This window comes from Marmota flaviventris, chromosome 20 (assembly GCF_047511675.1).
Source record: "Marmota flaviventris isolate mMarFla1 chromosome 20, mMarFla1.hap1, whole genome shotgun sequence".
NCBI lineage: Eukaryota > Metazoa > Chordata > Mammalia > Rodentia > Sciuridae > Marmota > Marmota flaviventris.
This window is the reverse complement of record NC_092517.1, coordinates 8,720,175-8,738,925: the sequence shown is the minus strand read 5'-3', so window position 1 is coordinate 8,738,925 and position 18,751 is coordinate 8,720,175. Positions and strand designations below refer to the sequence as shown.

The 18,751-nt window shown below is 45.1% G+C and overlaps 1 protein-coding gene across 2 annotated transcripts in view; it reads right to left on the bottom strand.

The window, feature by feature from the left end:
* Nucleotides 1-18,751, bottom strand: part of Cntn4 (contactin 4) — a 432,714-nt gene that overhangs the window by 8,542 nt on the left and 405,421 nt on the right. Inside the window, exons 13-20 of one of the 2 annotated variants that reach the window (XM_071605984.1) lie at nucleotides 16,890-17,010; nucleotides 11,337-11,495; nucleotides 9,325-9,474; nucleotides 7,997-8,067; nucleotides 6,704-6,938; nucleotides 5,128-5,240; nucleotides 4,278-4,464; nucleotides 3,716-3,828 (exon numbers count right to left, since the gene is read on the bottom strand). In XM_071605984.1, coding sequence (XP_071462085.1) covers nucleotides 3,716-3,828; nucleotides 4,278-4,464; nucleotides 5,128-5,240; nucleotides 6,704-6,938; nucleotides 7,997-8,067; nucleotides 9,325-9,474; nucleotides 11,337-11,495; nucleotides 16,890-17,010 — 1,149 coding nt within the window. The remainder of the gene's footprint in view (nucleotides 1-3,715; nucleotides 3,829-4,277; nucleotides 4,465-5,127; nucleotides 5,241-6,703; nucleotides 6,939-7,996; nucleotides 8,068-9,324; nucleotides 9,475-11,336; nucleotides 11,496-16,889; nucleotides 17,011-18,751) is intronic. The other variant, XM_071605985.1, reaches the window with a different exon arrangement.

Genomic DNA, 18,751 nt, shown 5'->3' with positions numbered 1-18,751 from the left:
TCAGGACTCTAGAGTTGCAAAGGTGTGTCTTTATTCTTTCTTTCTTTCTTTTTTTTTTTTTTTATATAAAGCTACTCTTTTCCTCATTCATCTTCCAGCCTAACCCAACCCCGCTGTCTCTTTGGTCATCACAGAAACTAGAGTTAGGAAACGAGAGCTCTCTCATGATCGCCGGGAGTGTACTTCTTGGTGGGAAAAACACAGATAAGAATTCAGACACTGTCTTCCGGAAGCCCACAGTCAGGGGATTCACAAGCCACCAGCTAATTACAGTCATCCAAGAGGATGGTAAGGACTTCCAAAAGTCTGGTACAGAGAGCTGTGGCTGAGGCCCCGGCACGTGCCTGTAATTCCCAGCAACCTGGGAGGCTGAGAGAGGAGGATCTCAAGTTCAAAGACAGCCCCGGTATCTTAGCCAGGTCCTGCACAATTCCGTGAGACCCTGTCTCAAAAATAAATAATGATAAAAATGGACTAGGGAGGTGGCTCAGTGGTAAAGTGCCCCAGGGTTCAATCCCCTGTACCCCTCCAAACAACAAAAAACCCCCCCATCTCCCACAAAACCCCTAGCTCTGGCCAGCAGGAAAGGCTTCCAAGCTCCGAGCTGAAAAATGAGCCCCTGCTTAAGAATGTCTGGGGGAACAGTCACAGGGAGAGAGACAGGGTCAGAGAACAACAAAGATACTAGAAACTTCTCCTTTTAACACCAAAGGTCAATGTAGTCCCAGAGAGCTCAAGCGATCGACCTAAAGTCACACAGCCAAGAGAGAGCCAAACTACAGGACAAAGTTAGAGGAGGTGTCCACATTTTAAAACTGAAATCTACAATGATCCATTTTATATATTTTTTTCCCCTACCACCTTCCTAAAGCCTGCAGTCTCTGGGGAGCTGTGTCTCCTTTTTTCTGAAGTCAACACAGGCAGGAAGTGGTCTGCAGCTGGCACGTTCTGATAGCAAGACACCCTCTCTAGGTTGGCTGTGGCTTCCCGCCCAGCCTGCTTCTGCCTTTTAGATGGCGCGGGGGGAAGGTCTTGGCAATTCTTTCATTTATTGAGTCATAGATGAAAGGCTATTTTGCAGGACCCCAGAAAATTCTGACTTCCCAGCGTGCCTCCTTGGGGGAAAGAAAAATAATCATAGGCTTTGGTTTTATAATCTTCCTTTTATAATGAAAACCACGGAATGGTTCATTGAAAGTTGACAGGCAAAATTGCTAAAAGAACCACTTTTTCTCTGGCGGGATCCATGTGAAACCACGAGAGGTCAAGAGCACTGTCCACGGAGCCCGGATGATGATGATGGTTTCCTAAAAGCTCTTTTAAATGTCACTTAGTCATGACTTTCCTGGGCTAGAAAGGAAATGGAATATGCGATGGAATCTATATACCCTACTTGTTTCCTTTCCTAACATCTCACCGTGCGGTAATCCAGCTGAGGTTCATTTCCAGTGACAGAGAGAAATGCTCCACCTGTCTTGGAACTAAGTCCCCTTCCGAAGAGCTCGGTCCATCAGCAAGGAGAACGGAGCCACCCTTTATCTCCATGTAATTCTCATTCATTGCCTGTCGTTTTAAAATCCCTTGGAACTTTGCAGGACAAATATATTTGTCGTTCCTGACAATAGCCCTTCCCATACCGGAAGTGGGCATCATACTTCTGGGGCTTTTTGATTTTTTTTTTAACCCAGATTAAATATGCTCAATTCCTTCCTTCATTCCTTAGGAATGTTCCGAACCTGACTGCTGGATACGGTCTTGCTAGTGCATTCTCTGGTCTATCAGTAGGGTTGCTACCAACCCCTTCCCTTCTGCATGGGCAATTCTAGGCCTTACATCAAAAGCTAGAGTCTAGCTCCCCTGCCTCTGAGTCTGAGATGACCATTTTTTTCCTTTTTTATCTGTTCTAATTAGTTGCACATGACAGACAGGAGGATACACTTTGACACATCATTAAATGGAGGATAACTTCTCATTCTTCTGGTTGTACGTGACATAGAATCACACCGGATGTGTAGTCATGTATGCACAGAGGATCTGATTCATTCTACTCTCCTCCCCTTCTCTCTAACCCAAAGTAACTCTGTACTTTCCTAGCACCACCCCCACACCCCTTATTGTGAATTAGCATCTGCATATCAGAGAAAGCATTTGGCCTTTGGTTTTTTTGGGGGGATTGGCTTATTTTGCTTAGCGTGATAGTCTCCAGCTCCATCCACTTGTTGGCCAATACCATGATTTCATTCTTCTTTAAGGCTGACTAGTATTCCATTGTGAATCTATACCACATTTTCTTTATCCATGCATCTGTTGAAGGACATCTAGGTTGGTTCCATAGCTTGGCTATTATGAATTGAGCTGCTGTAAACATTGATGTGGCTGTGTCCCTGTAGTATGCTGATTTTAAGTCCTTTGGGTATAAAGCAAGGAGTGGGATAGCTGGGTCAAATGGTGGTTCCATTCCAAGTTTTCTGAGGAATCTCCATTCAGTGGCTATTTTCATTCTTAGATTTTAAAAAGATGGGTAGCTTTGCTTTCTTTCTCCTTGAAGCTGGAAACCGGGTCAGAGACCTGACTATCCTGAGATGGCCATACTCTGAGGAAACCCAAGCCGTCCACAGGGAGAGGCCTCACAGGACGGCGATCCCTGGCCAGATTCCGGCTCTTCCGCTCCATCAAAGCAGGTGGAAATGTGTCAAGAGGCACCTTAGCCCATCCAGGCCTGGGGGCCGGGGGTGCCCATGGGCACCGGGACCAGATTTCAGAATCATGGAAACTACACACAGTTGGTGTTTTAGCCACTGGTTTGGGGGAGGCTTATCCGGGGGAGACCATAGGAAGCTTTTCACGCCTGGTCAGGACTTCTTTCGGTTGTGGAAATAAGGCTACATCCATTTTCTTCTTTTTTCTCTAAATGACTTTTCTAAAAAAAAAAAAAAAAAAAAAAAAACAAAACTCCCACTTGTTTTTCTAAATATGCAAAGCTTCCTGACTACAGGCAGAGCCGAAGCGATTGGCCATTAGTTATGGTGGGACGTTACTGTGTCTGATTGACCAGTCCAGCTGAGAGGGGAACCAAACCAAATGCTGATCAAGTGTGCCTTCAGGGTCCTTCAACCTCCGAGTCCTTAACCGTGTCTGATTGATGCTGCCTGAGCCTAAAGGTTAGGTGACACTGTGGCTTGGGTATCTCCCAAAGGTGTGGTCCCCAGCCTGGGGAACTAGAGGGAGGTGATGGAAATTTTAAGAGGTAGGACTTACAGGAAGGTTTTATGTCACTGGGGATGTTCCCTTAAGGGGACTCTGGGACCCTCGTCTCTTCCTCTCTCTCTCTGCTTCTCAGCAGCCGTGACGTGAGCAGCTTGCTCGACCATGATGTCTGCCTTGGTACAGGCCCCAAAGCAACAGGGTTAACTATTTATAGAATGAAAACCTCTGAAACTTGGATCCCGAATCAACCTTTTTCTCTTTATCCACAGATTGTCTCAGGAGTTTGTTATAGTAATGGAAAACTGACTAACAGGGGTGATTATCTAAATTCTGACAAATTTATACAAATTGGCCCACACCACTCTGGGGCAGAGATTCCTAAGGGGCTCGGAAAGCATCCTCAGGTAAAGGGAGAATGTGCATCATCTGATGCAGGGAAGGACACTGTCCCCACTTCACATTAAGATTAGGCGCCTTTGCAAAAAAAAAAAAGAAAGAAATTACCCACTTTGTATCCTTTGACTTCCGACTCATTATCCAGGGCCTTCACTTGATCCCAATTCAGGATAATTTTGGAGTCCGATGAATTCCATATGATGTTTCCGGGAGGTTGGCTGGGTGCTATAAAAAAAAAAAAAATGAAGATATACGAAGTCACAGGTTATTAAATCTCAACGGATTGGGAGGGATCTCTCCTTACTGGAACCGAAGAGTGAAGGCCATTTAATGGACGATTGCACTAATCTGTGTCTTCAAGGTCACTGAAATCTGACTGAGATACCGCATTGCAAATGGAAAAAAGATTCACCTGGTCGCCTAACATTTAGAGCTAAAAGCAGCAGCAGCCCTTCCCAGGGAGGAGAAAAAACATTTATCTTTCTGTCCTCGGGAGCAATGAATTTGGCATGATGTCCTCAAGGGTTCAGTGAGATGCTAAGGAGAGTCTGAAACCACATCCTGATACCAATCAGTATGCAAATGGTCACCGTGAGGTGGGGACAGGGAAGGAAACAGGGACACCATCTGATGAATCCCCCACCCCAAATATTTCTGAGCGAGTTTGTTATTACGTGGCTTTCTGGTGGTGACGTTGACGGTGGCGCTGGAGGGACCCGTCCCAGCCGAATTATACGCTTTGACAGCCAAGTGATACAGGGCGCTGCCTTTTAAATTGGTGATTTTGGTCGATGTCTGATTGCCCACTGTGCGGATTTTCCTAGCGTTTTCTTCTTTGTCATCGTGTCTCCAGTATTTAACCTGCGAATATAGAAAGATGCTGGAAATCCGACCCACGGGGGACATTTCCAATGTTATCAGGTAATCATTTTTTTTTTTTTTAATGACGGAGTTAATTTTCTATGACCAATTCAATGAGCAAAGATTTCAGAACAAAGAGATTTGCATGTTCTGAGAAGTTACCCATAAAATTAAGAAAGCCTTCTTTTTTTGGTCTTTGGCTTTTTAAAAATATATATTTTTGTTTTTTTGCATAGTTGTAGAGGGACACAGTGCCTTTATTTTATTTGTTTCATCTTTATGTGGTGCTGAGGATCGAACCCAGGGCCTCACCCGTGCTAGGCAAGCGCTCCGTCACGGGGCGACAGCCCCAGCCCCTGTTTTTGACTTCTTACTGAGAACCACTGTTGGTTGTTTTCCGTCTTTGGTTCGAGCTTAGGTGATGCTGGGTAAATCAGATCTGAGCTCATAAATGCTTAAAATTGCATATATCCTGAAACACCCCCCTAGAGTATACCAAGGACCAAGGATGGTCTGAACATTTAGTGCTTTCATTAATTCTGAGTCAGAAGCCGGGTCCCTAAAACAGACAGCTACGAATGGGAATGGAGGTCAGCTCCCGTCACAGTGTGTCCTTGAGACCCCACTGAGGGGTACAGACCCTGGGCACACGTGCTTGCCTACCTCATAACCTTCGATCCGTCCTCTATTCTTCTCCAGCGGGGAGGCCCAGAAAACTTCAATGTCAGTCGCAGAAAGACTCCTGGCAAAGATACTGGCCGGTGGTTTGGTGGGTTCTGCAGAGAAAGGAATTCAAGTTATTATGAATCAATCAGCTGCATGAGCACAGACTTCTACAGACGATGTTCATTATAAGGGGCAAAGAATCCGTGGTTCCAGAAGGGTCCTTAAAGACGCCAGGCACAGCCTCATTCTGCAGAGAGGCAATGACTGACATGTAGCGGGTGGTGGTCGGGAAGAGACCACTCCAAAGCTTTTTGGGTTTTCAGTTTGGAGGTGAGTGGTACGGAAGGAACCCAGAACTAGTTTAGTTCAAGGATTTTCAAAGCCAGCAATTTCTTCAAGGTGGGACTTTTTTTTCTTTTTTGGTACCAGGGATTGAACCCAGGAACGCTTATCCACTGAGCCACATCCCCAGCCCATTTTATTTTATTTTTTTTTTTAAATTTTGAGATAGGGTCTCACTAAGTTGCTTAGGGCCTCGCTAAATGGCTGAAGCTGGCTATCAACTTGCGATCCTCCTGCCTCAGCCTCCTGAGCCACTGGGATTACAGGAGGGCACCACCGTGCTTGGTTGGAACTTGCTTAATGAACACTTGTCATCAGTAGTAATTCTAGTCACTGGATTATGAGAACAATAGAGAAAAGGAAAAAAAAAAAAAGACAGTCACCTGACTTCACTAAGACTCCAGAGAGCTGAACGGACACTAGTTTAGCTTCATGCTGTGATCTCCATGTTCTTGGACAAGATTCAGCCACGGTTTACCCAAGTCATTTGCATTCTCAGCTAAAAGGACAGGCTGGACCGACTGTTTCCCAAATTTCAGTTATTTTATTTTTTTTGGCAGAGTTTCAGCCTGCATACCATTTGTATATGAATCTTTCCTTTTGATGGTCTTTTTGAAAGAAAAATCGAGCTTAGCCTAGTTGTAAGTAATAACACTCACGACGTCTTGCATTTGATGGGATAGCTCTATATTTTTTCTAATGCAGCTGAAATTGATACGTGCCTCTTTGATACTTTGAAAAGTTCATTGCTTTTTTAAATTACATATTTTTATCTCCTTAAGCAAATATCAAAGTACAAACATGCATTTCCTGACACCACTTCTGTTTTTATAATCTGTCCTGGGTACTTCTCTCTCTCTCTCTTTTTTTTTTTTTTCATTTTGGTACCAGGGACTGAACACAGGGGTGCTTAACCACGGAGCCCCATCCCCAGCCCTATTTTGAATTTTATTTAGAGACAGGGTCTCACTGAGTGGCTTAGGGCCTTGCTGACTTGCTGAGGCTGGCTTTGAACTCACGATCCTCCTGCCTCAGCCTCCTGAGCTACTGAGATGACAGGCGTGTGCCACTGCGCCTGGCATGAACCACATTTTTTTCACATGATACTTTTCTCAAATCCAGATGTGCCTTTGATTCACGTGTTCCGTACGTCCTAAACCGACAGTCCGTCCTACATAGAAACTTGAGCATCGAAGAAACATCAGCTTTGTCCAGGAAACACACAGCGTACCTTCTTCCGCAGAATACACCAGGGTGGTGGGGCTGAAGGGTCCTTCTCCTTTGTTGTTGAAGACGCCCACTTTAACCTCGAAGGGAGAGAAGGGGCGCACGCTCTCATTCCTGAACACGTATCTGGAGGCATCGGCCGAGGCCAGCACCGTGAGCATCCAGATCATCTTCCCATGGGGCCGGAAGGCTACCACGTACCCAAAGCCTCTGCCGTTCTGTAACTCCTCGGGGACCGTCTGCGAACAAAAGGAGGTGGTGGCCTTCAGAAATCCCAGCAGTTTGATTCCAAAGTCAACACACAAACCTGATTGTCTACCTTCTTCCCTTCTCTGCTTCTCATGATTATACCAAGATTGTTTTTTTTTTCTTTTTTTAAATTTAGGGTTGGCCAATAAGCTACCTAACATATTCAGGAGATTGGACATTGACAGCAGGCTTAAAGCACTCGATGACAATCTGCAGGGGACCCTTGGGCTCCGAGGGTCACTCCCAACTCTGAAATAGTTGGAAATGACCTTGAAAGGAGATAGTTGGGGGAAGTGCCATGCCCCACCCCAGCATCTCCCTCTAGTGCCAAAGAGGGGGAAGGTCTTCACTGGTCCAAGGGACCTAGACCATCTTGGCATCTCAGGCAGGACCTTCCTGCTCAGAGGAGAAGAGCTCAGCCCGAGGGTGGGGGGGTGAGGGGTTGCTTCCACTGCTGGGGCTCGGAGGAGAGGAAATGATTTCATTTTTACAGCCACAGACTAGAATCTTTCAAAAACATTAAAGGACCCTTTTCTGAAAGCTCCTCACCTTCTCTCTCAAAATCAATTTTTAATAAATTGGTGACTAACCTTCCTCCAGGTTTTTTTTTTTTTTTTTTTTAAATGCCTCTTAATCCAGCAGCAAAACCAATTGCCGGGCGAGCCTGCTGGTGCTGAGCTAAATCTCTGGCTGGCAGACGCTTTAAATCAATTGACCATGTAGCAATTCAGGAAGAAAAGAAAACTCTGGTTTTCTCTGAACCTTTTTCTTTAATTTTTTTTTCTCTCTCTTTCTCTCTCTCTCTCTCTCTTTTTTATAACTTGTGTTGGCTTCTCTTTCCTGATTGTTTTTTCCTGAGATGAATCAAATGAAAAAAAAAACTTGCTTCTACAATGGATGGGCTAGCACCTTCATTTCCTGCTACCCATTAGCTAGGGGAAAGGAAGCGCTGGTACTCGAATGGATTTTAGCGGCTCAAGACAGAGGGGAAGGCTTCCCAGCTGAAAGAATACAATGGCCCAGATAAATGCCCTGTGGTTTCATTTACCTCCCACGTTATAACCAGTTCAGATTTGCTTCCTCCACCACCGCTGACGTTGGCCGGGGTGACCTCAGGAACTGCATAGGAGACACAAAACAAGTCATGTCACACAAGCCATGGCAGGTGACTGCTGGGGAAGCCTGGTGGCTTCCTGGTGGCTCACCGCCAGCCAATACTCGGCTACCCACACCTTCAAGGACGTGAAGTGTACGTGGCTCTCGGTTACCTGTTTCCCATTCAGCAAGGGGGCATGTCTGACCCGTGGCTCAGCTCCATCCCCAGAGACCCAGGGGTTCCAGGGAGGAGAAAAGAACAGAGGTGCATAGGTCCCCAAGCTTGGAGAGGTGTTTATTAGCCACGTGGTGATAACACAAAGGGAACAGGGGAACCTCTCTGCTCAGGCAGAGCTCACAATCCAGGTGGAGGGCAAGGGCGGGGGGGGGGGTCGTTTATAGAGCCAATCCACGGCACAGTTCAGCAGAGACAGAATGAAGAGGAGCTGAGGTGTTCTGCAGAGCAGGTTGCTGGACGGGGCGGGCTAATGGCTTCTCAGAAGAAGGTGAGCTTTGAGCTGGGTGCTGGAGGAAGCGGTGAGCAGAGGGTGACCCCTGGCTGCTCACTGTCTTAACCTCTTTGATCCCCACTTTTCTCTGTAAAAGAGGGGGAAATCGGGCTGGTTTCCTCCCCAGGATCGCTGAGTGGAATTAATTCAAGTATAATCTTGCAGGGGGCGAAGGAAGCCTCGGGTTAGCTGGGTTATCATGACGTGACTGCAAGACTTCAGGCAGAACTGTCCACAAGGTCAGGCTGGGGTATGTAACTGGACAGTTCTGCCTGAAGGCAGACCTCTGAACCCGTGAAGAAGGACTTTTTTCAGGGAGTAGGGACGAGGGATTGAACTCAGGGGCACTCAGCCACTGAGCCACCTCCCCAGCCCTATTTTGTATTTTATTTAGAGACAGGGTCTCACTGAGTTGCTTAGCACCTTGCTTTTGCTGAGGCTGGCTTTTTGAGATCCTCCTGCCTCAGCCTCCCAGACTGCTGGGATGACAGGCGTGCGCCACTGCGCCCAGCAAGAGTTGGATTTTGAAAGCAGCGCTTCTTGCTCTACCAGTGAACCCAACGTGGAGGACTCAACTGGTGATCACAACTCACTGCCTGCCCAGCTCACCTCCTGCTGGCCTGATTTCTGATCTTTTAAAATCGTTTAAGGGGAAGAACGTGCCAATACACAGACTCCTCTGGCAGGAAGAGTAGTGAAGAATTGAAAGTCTCTCCAAGGAGCAGGCACTGCTGGAACAGATGAGGTCAATCCCGGGGAGGGGGCTACTCACGGGCCTCTTCCGTCCTCCGCTTCTCCGAGGGCCGGCTGGGCTCCCCGATGCCAATCACGTTGGCTGCGACGGTCCGGAATTCGTATTCGACCCAAGGGTTCAAGCCCACCACCGTCGCTGTGAATGTCTTCCCATCAATGAGTTCTGGGACTGCAAGATATCAAAAGATGAGGTGGTTTCGCAGGATTCCCAGAAAACAAACAAACAAATGCAGACCCCATGTTGGGAGGATAGGAATATCCATCCATCCATCCATCTGTCATCCATCCATCACCTCATTCAAGGCCTGGTAGGTGGTTTGATGGTGGCTGTATAAACTGCTATTACAGAGAGTAACCCCCGAGCTCTGTTCAACTAACACACTCAAATCAGATGCCAGCAGATGACCTCATAAAAATAAAAAGTCCTCCAAGCCTGAAGCTACTTGACTGGGATCTATTCTTAGGATCACCTAACAGGTTTTCCTGCATGGACTATATAGGCGAGCTTTCCTTCTGACAGCTATCCAATGGGTCAGGTAAAAGTGTTATGTCTGTTCTTACACAATCCTTACTGTGCCCATTTAACAGAAGCTGTAGAGAGAGAGCAGTCAAGGCTAGAAGTCACTGCCTAACTTCCAGATGCTTCTCATCTAACACTCCCGGGACTCAACAGAAACTCATTGTTACCACGGAAGGCTGTTTCTGAGATTCGATTAAGCTAAAATGAAAAAAATAAAAAATGGGGGTTGTTCAAATCAACAATTTATATAAATTGCATAAAATTGAGTCCCACTATATTAAAACTTGGAGGCCACACAGGTAGCCCTCGGGGACTATGGAAATGTGTAACTTTCTTACAGGAATTACCTGTCCATCTAACCTTCTTCTCCTCAAATGAATCTAAATTTAAAAATGAGACACTGACAGAGGTGTAAGAATTAGGACCCCAAAGCGAAATGATTATGAAACTTTAAGAAATATAGGGAGTACACCATAATCATAAAAAAGTATAAAAATTATTTAAAAAAAGGAAAGAAGGTGAAAATGTTGCTGCCACTAGGGATAGTCTGGAAAAAAAATTATGCTAAAATTTGTAAATTGATTTTAAATATTTCACACCTCTTCATCCCCAAATCTATCCACCTAAACTGAGAGGCAGCAGTTCAAAAGGCTCCTATAGTCCTTATGTACTGCTTTCTGGAAAGTTATGCAGAAGCCTTACTAAGACTGGATTAAAGGCTGGCATATTACTGAGGCCCTAAGCAACTCAGTGAGACCCTGTCTCTAAGTAAAATACAAAATAGGTCTGGGGAGGGGGCTCAGGGGTTGAGTACTGCTGATTTCAATCCCCAGTGAAACTCCTTCCCCCCTCAAAAAAGGCCAGTGATGTGGCTTAATGGTTCAGCACCCTGGGGTTCAATTCCCAGCACCACACACACACACACACACACACACACACACACACACAAATGAATGAATGAATGAATGAATAAATAAATAAATAAATAAAAATATAGAAAAAGGCGAGGGATGTGGCTTAATGGTTAAGTGCCCTGGGGTTGAATTTCCAGTACCAAATAAATAAATAAATAAATAAATAAATAAATAAATAGAAATAAGGTTGGCATAGCCCACGGCTTCCCAACCTACTACAGTGGTACAAGGATGATTTTTAAGGAATACACAGATGCATGCAATTTTTTTTAAAAAAATAATCAGTTTTAAATTTGTGAAGGAACAAAGAGAAAACCCAGGTTCTGACCTATCACTTCACAGATACTATTGCTTTAAGAGAAGCAAAAAACAAAACAAAACAAAACCCAAAACCCCAAACAAAACATGAGTCGTTATAGAGAAAACTATTAAGTTACTGACGGCCACAGCGGGCCGAGGTCTGGGACCACACTGCATCATTTGCAATTGTCCCTTGGCTCCTGCCCCAGTTGGCTGTCTGTCCGTCACGCTGTGCTGTGGAAGTCCCCGAGAGACACCCAGCACCCAGCACCCAGCACCCAGCACCCAGCGTGGTACCTGTACTGACTGCCTGCCAGCCCACGGAGAACGGAGTCCTGGCTTGGATGACATACATGGTGACGGGGCTGTGGTTGTCAGGCCCGGGTCTCCAGGACAGCTGGGCAGTGGTGTCCGTGATCTCGTCTATGGTCACGGCCTCTGGGGGACCCGGAGGACCTGGGAAAGAGTGAGACCCCCGGAGTCAGATCAGTATGACAAATGACCTAAATGACCCACCAGACGTTTGATTCCCTCCCCGACTCCTCACTTGACAGATCCTTTATGACCACCTGCTAGGGGTTGGGACCTGTGCAGGGCTCTGGAAGTACCCAGATCAACGAGGCGTGCCCCCAGCTTCCAGGGGTCTCTTCATAATAAGGAAAGCCGCCGCCAAGCAGAGCCTTACAGGAGAGTATTTGTCCTGATGCGAGGAGAGAATATTGGGCCACCTAAGGGTCCAAGCTCATTTCTCCATTCATTATATATATGTGTGGGTTCCTCCTGTGGGTCATGGGCACTGCTCTCTGCGGACACGGTGGTGACAAAAGATACACAACTCTTCCTGATTTCGTGATCATTCTCTGCTGAAAAGGGTCCTTTCGGTCACCAAGGATGTGTGCATTGGAGCAGAACTAGCTTTAAAACTTTGAGGGTCACTGCCTTGCTCTGTAAAATTCTGCCTTACGGGGATGACTAACACCCTCGCTCCTCCCCGTGTCCAGTAGGGCCACACGCTGGTGTGCAAGGGGGACGGCTGTGAATAGGAGCAACGCTCCTGAGTCACAGACTCCTCTTTCTTCAAAGCAATGTCAGAACTGGGTGAGCGTCTGAAGGTCCTCCCAGGTCCTTTCTGCAGGTCACCGCTGTGTTTTTCTTCTCACCCCTCCCAACTCTCCTTGTTTCTGACCAAGCCCTTAAGCCCCGGGAAGGAGGGGAAGTCAGACTTAAATGCAAGCGTGGGAATGATAAACAATCAGAGGAGTGGACAGCAACTGGCAGGCAGACCAAAGAGCAACAGGCGCAGGGCAAAGACCCAACCAGATGCATCCTGGTTTCCAACAGGGAAATTTCCGCCCAGGCAGAAACAAGACACAACTGAGCGTCTCAGGAGAGATGGGGGTCATAAGGGGTCAAGGGGAAAGAGATACTCCTAAGAGGGGTTTGCTGATCTCCAGGAGAGCAATCCGATGCCCTCCCCAAGTACCACTGGGCCATGTCCCAGAGACAGGGAAAAATAAGAGACCCCACCCAGAGGGTGCAAAGTCGGATTCAATTTCCCCCGAGTCAGACTTTGCTCGGGGATTCACTGCTTCTCCCTGTAGGGGGCGCCCTAACGTCCTCTTTCCTTTTAAAATATACCATCTTTATAGAATCCACAGATGATACCAGATTTATCTTCTCCTTCTAACTCTTGGCTAAGGAATCTGGAAATCTGAAACTGATTGATTTTCCATGGTGACATTTCAGCCTGCCCATCTAAAGTCACCCAGCTGGGGCTGAGGCAACCTTGGGTCTTTGGGGATTTTTATTAACCCAGGTAAATCTAGACAACAATATCCTCTTCCTCCTATCTCTCCTTCACCTCCCCTCTTCCTTCCTTCCTTTCTGTTATGGTTTAGACGTGATCTGTCCCCCAAAAGACAACGTAAGAATATTCAGAGGCGGGGAATGATTAGATTGTGAGAGGTGTGACCTGATCAGTTGGATTAATCCACTGATGTGGATTAAATGGGTGGTAACTGTAGGCAGGTAGAGTGTGGATGGAGGAGGTAGGTCAATGGGGTGTGCCTTTGGGGTTATATATATTGTCCCCAGTGAGCAAAATGATAACATGGTCAGGGGTGCATACAAGTTTTTTTTTTTTTTTTTTTTTTTTTTTTTTTTTTTTAATTTTTATTGTGGGTTGTTCAAAACATTACAAATTTCTTGACATATCATATTCCACACTTTGATTCAAGTGGGTTATGAACTCCCACCTTCACCCCATACACAGATTGCAGAATCACATCAGTTACACATCCATTGATTTACAAATTGCCATACTAGTGTCTGTTGTGCTCGGCTGCCTTTCCCATCCTCCACCCTCCCCCCTCCCCACCTCTCCCCTCCCCTCCCCTCCTCTCTCTCTACCTCCTCCACTGTATAACCCTGAGGGTCTCCTTCCATTACCATGCAATTTCCCTTCTCTCTCCCTTTCACTCCCACCTCTCATCCCTGTTAAATGTTAATCTTCTTCTCCTGTTCTTCGTCCCTACACTGTTCTTAGTTACTCTCCTTATATCAAAGAAGACATTTGGCATTTGTTTTTTAGGGATTGGATAGCTTCACTTAGAATAATCTGCTCTAATGCCATCCATTTCCCTGTAAATTCTATGATTTTGTCATTTTTTAATGCAGAGTAATACTCCATTGTGTATAAATGCCACATTTTTTTTATCCATTTGTCTATTGAAGGGCATCTAGGTTGGTTCCACAGTCTTGCTATTGTGAACTGTGCTGCTATGAACATCGATGTAGCAGTGTCCCTGTAGCATGCTCTTTTTAGGTCTTTAGGGAATAGACCAAGAAGGGGAATAGCTGGGTCAAATGGTGGCTCCATTCCCAGCTTTCCAAGAAATCTCCATACTGCTTTCCAAATTGGCTGCACCAATCTGCAGTCCCACCAGCAATGTACAAGTGTACCCTTTTCCCCACATCCTCGCCAGCACTTGTTGTTGTTTGACTTCCTAATGGCTGCCAATCTTACTGGAGTGAGATGGTATCTTAGGGTGGTTTTGATTTGCATTTCTCTGACAGCTAGAGATGTTGAGCATTTTTTCATGTACTTGTTGATTGACTGTATGTCCTCCTCTGAGAAGTGTCTGTTCAGGTCCTTGGCCCATTTGTTGATTGGGTTGTTTGTTTTCTTATTGTCTAATTTTTTGAGTTCTTTGTATACTCTGGATATTAGGAGATCTTAGAAGATGGAAAAATATACCCTGTTCATGGATAGGCAGAACTAACATCATCAAAATGGCGATATTACCAAAAGTTCTCTATAGGTTTAATGCAATGCCAATCAAAATCCCAATGGCATTTCTTGTAGAAATAGAGAAAGCAATCATGAAATTCATATGGAATAATAAAAGACCCAGAATAGCAAAAACAATGCTAAGCAGGAAGTGTGAATCAGGCGGTATAGCGATACCAGACTTCAAACTATACTACAGAGCAATAGTAACAAAAACAGCATGGTACTGGTACCAAAACAGGCGGGTGGACCAATGGTACAGAATAGAGGACACAGAAACCAATCCACAAAACTACAACTATCTTATATTTGATAAAGGGTCTAAAAGCATGCAATGGAGGAAGGATAGCATCTTCAACAAATGGTGCTGGGAAAACTGGAAATCCATATGCAACAAAATGAAACTGAATCCCTTTCTCTCGCCATGCACAAAAGTGAATTCAAAATGGATCAAGGAGCTTGATATCAAATCAGAGACACGGCGTCTGATAGAAGAAAAAGTTGGCTACGATCTACATACTGTGGGGTCGGGCTCCAAATTCCTCAATAGGACACCCATAGCACAAAAGTTAATAACTAGAATCAACAAATGGGACTTACTCAAACTAAAAAGTTTTTTCTCAGCAAAAGAAACAATAAGAGAGGTAAATAGGGAGCCTACACCCTGGGAACAAATCTTTACTCCTCACACTTTTTTTTTTTTTTGTGACAAACAAGAACAGAGGGATGGTTGGTTGGGTTGAGGCTGGTGTCTGCTGCTTGCTCAGGGGTGGCTTTTGAAGGTGCTGCTATGGATTGAGGAGAGGGGGAGACCCAGCCCTCAAAGCCATACTCGATTCAAACATCAAAATCTCTCGCAGGCTCCTGTAAGGGTCTCTCTACTGCAATGTGCAGAAAGTCTGCCCAGACAAAGCAGGAGGAGATAAGATGAGAGATTAGGGTTTAAAATGGCATATTAATTTATTGGCCTTATTAACTGATTAGAACTAGATTTTCTTTTAGGCTGCGTTTGCAACTTCGATGTTATTCTCTGTGAAATGAAGTATACAATATCATTTAAGAACTTCAAGTATTACTGATTTAAATATTTATCAGTCTAATTTATTGGCGTTTAAACGGCTGATCTGAACATTATCCTAATTAAATAGAGGATAAATCTCCGGCAATAGAATCCTTTTGTCCCTAAGGTGAGAGCAGATCGACTCTGGTGTATTTTTTTTTTCTTTTTAAGTAGAATTAAACATGTTTCTGTTAAGATATTCTGTGGGCAGATCAACCTAAGTTATAAGATTTTTTTTTCTTCTTATCTGCACCATGACTGAATGATTTTTTTTTTAAAGGCAATTTAAAGGTAACCAAAGCATACATGAAATAAACGCTATTTTTCTTTAAGCTATCTTTAACCTTATTTAAGGTGCTAATTCCTACACATCTCCCTGTCACCTTCTACCGAGAGGATACAGCACAGAATTGGAGGTATTTCCCACCATGCCTTGTTCCCTGGTTCACCCTGCCTCCAATGCTGATCTCCTGGATCTTTATTTTCTTGCTCTCAAAGCTCCACCTGAGCTCAGCTGCTGGCTAAAGAAGGCTTGACACCTATAGTTAGGAATTCTGACCAAGGAGCTGCAAGCCAAGATATTATGTTCTGGGTTGGCTTCATCTTTATTTTTATTTTCTTTATTCAATTTTTTTTATGTTGCTGGGGATCCCACCCAGGGTCTCATGCATGCGAGGTGAGCCCCCTTATCCCTGACCTACCCTCCTGACCCAGATTTTATTTTTAATACTTTAGAAAATCCCCGAGCATGCACCAGCCGGATTCTGGTATGCACCCTGGTTCACTAGTACTTTAATTTTTATTTAAAGGTATTTCTTGAAAATCCACTAAGCGGAACTTGGAACGGGCTCCGTGGGCGTAGCTTAGCTTAGGTCCAGGTTACATCAAGTTGGCGACACTCGAGAGATTCGCACAAATGCTAGTTTTTGCTATTCATCTCAGCTTATTCGCTACATCCCATGCAACCAAAGGGGTGTTTCCTGTCACCCCTAAAATTATATTTAAAAAAATTCAATTAGTTTTACAAGAAAAAACGAATCTGGTAGCAGTCTGATATAAACTTCTTAAACTACTGTTCGAATAGCCGCCCAGAACACTGTGGTTAACCCAGAGGAGACCAGAAAGGCCCAGGTGAAACCCTTTTGAGACTGTTGGCTTTGGTTAATCTAAAGTCATTCTAGGAAATCACAGGGACCCCAGCTGCCCTGATTTGTAATTTGGGGGTGCTTGCAGGCGTCACTTTCAGTATAAAGAAACTGGGCTTGCTCGTTATAGCTTCTGACATTGCCCCAGGAGGAACTTCTGGAGACTTCTGGGGACTGGTAACTCACCACTGCTAACATGTAGTCCATGTCTTTTTTTTTTTTTTTTTTTAATTTCCTCTATACTTCGGAACCACTGAGGTCTTAGAACTCTGTGCCAGAGTAGATATCACAAAAAATGTTTTAAGGACAAAAGATTGGCGGGGGGCGGGGGGGGGGGTCTGAAAAAAATCCAATACCTCTTACAATCAGGTCTGCTGTAGCCGATAACTTGTCCACACTGGTTTGGACCATGCAGATGTATTTCCCAGCGTGCTTCAGTTGGATGTTTCGGATCATCAAATCTCCAGCTGAGTCCTGCTGATAAAGTAGGGGAAAGTGGGCTACCATTACTTTTTAATGAGCTCTAAACATCCTCCGCACATGAAGGACACGGTGACTAATGGATTTATTTTTACGCCGGCCGATGACAACATTAGCGACGCAGGCTGTGGCCTGTGGATGCTCCTGATTGACACATCGCAGCGCCAATGCCTTCCGATGGCACCTTCCAGAGACCTCAGGTGTGTGGCCTCTCGGGCTCCCTGGAACACTCTGCCACCATAAGGTGGCTCCTGATCTGGTCCAGGGGGTTTCTCCGACATGTCCTCCACCTGCCCTCTGCGTTGGCATTCCAGCACTTTGCAACTCCACATTTGGAAAGAGGAAGCAAACCTCCCACCCCTGTTTGGAGGCTTTTGGCAATTTCCTGTAGAGCCTTGTTCTACAGCCAGCAATTTTGATTGCTCCCAGGTTTGAATTAAAGGATTATGAAGACCAGACTCCCCAGGGAAATCTCCCATCACCTAGTGTGGAACGGGTGCTAATTTGTTTTCCAAATGCCAAATGCATGTTTGATTAGCAGATGAATAGGACTAATTACATCCCCCGGTCGGTCTAGAGATGTCTCTGTGCCCCAGAAATAATTCTACAGCATTCAACAGCGTGGGACTTCTAATAAACAGGAGAGATCCCTCCTCAGGCTGGCACAAAGGGGGCATTTGAATGAAGGACTCTGGTTTCTTATCCCTGTTCATCAAGAGCCTGGTGAACATCTGCTCAAGCATAGGTCCATACCACAGGCCAAACTCCCAAAGAATAGCAAAATAATTTACGGTCTACCCATCCACCCGAGTGTTCCCATTCCAAACCCCAGAATGGAAAGCGGACCCAGACCCTGAAGTGCTCCTTCTGCAAATGGCCACCAACCTGGTGAGACTCAATGGTATTTTGCATATGGCGGCTACCTTTCAAGTGCTTTAGTTCTATTAACTCACTAAACACACGTTCTGAGAGGCAGGTGCTCTTTTGATTTCACAGATGAGGAAACTCTACTATAAACAGGTGAGGTGACTTGCCAACGGTCACTTAGCCACTAAAAATCGGGGCCAGATTTGAACCCACACAGTCAGCCATAGTCCCCATTCTTAATAATGTTTTGCTATAGGACTCTCTAAGACCTTATTCTCACTGGGAATAAAGCAAGTCCTGAGTTTCTATCCTGTGTGTCAGTAGAACCCATCACATTCATATTTACCAAAGACAATGGAAGAAGCTACCAATGGCTGTCGGGGGATTAGCACAGAGGCCAAAGCACACAGCGAAGGGAACGCTCAAGTTTTGATACTTAGTTGTCTTGGGCGGACCCCTGCTGTGTGACTTCATCGAAGTCTCTTAATCTCTCTGGATCTTAAGTTTATTGACCTTTGAAAGATGGATGTCTCGCTCCACTGTGCTGTGCGGTGAGAATCAAATCAGATTGTGCGGCTACTCAAAATCCTTTTTACAGACTGTGAAGCACACAGTAAATTTAAACTGGTATTATTGATGGCCATGATCAATTTTCTTTCTGAAACAATCATGTCAAAGACCTTAAAGCTAATTCCAGGAGAGCTATGAAATTTTTGTTTTTAAAATCTGAAAGTCTGTTACTTATAATACTTAGGATTTTCATCCAGTTTTTACTATGCACTGAACATGTCTCAGTAACAGGAAATAATAGATGCTCAACTTATTTCCTATGGATTCTGTGGGGATTAGGGAGCTAATATATAAGAAGGTG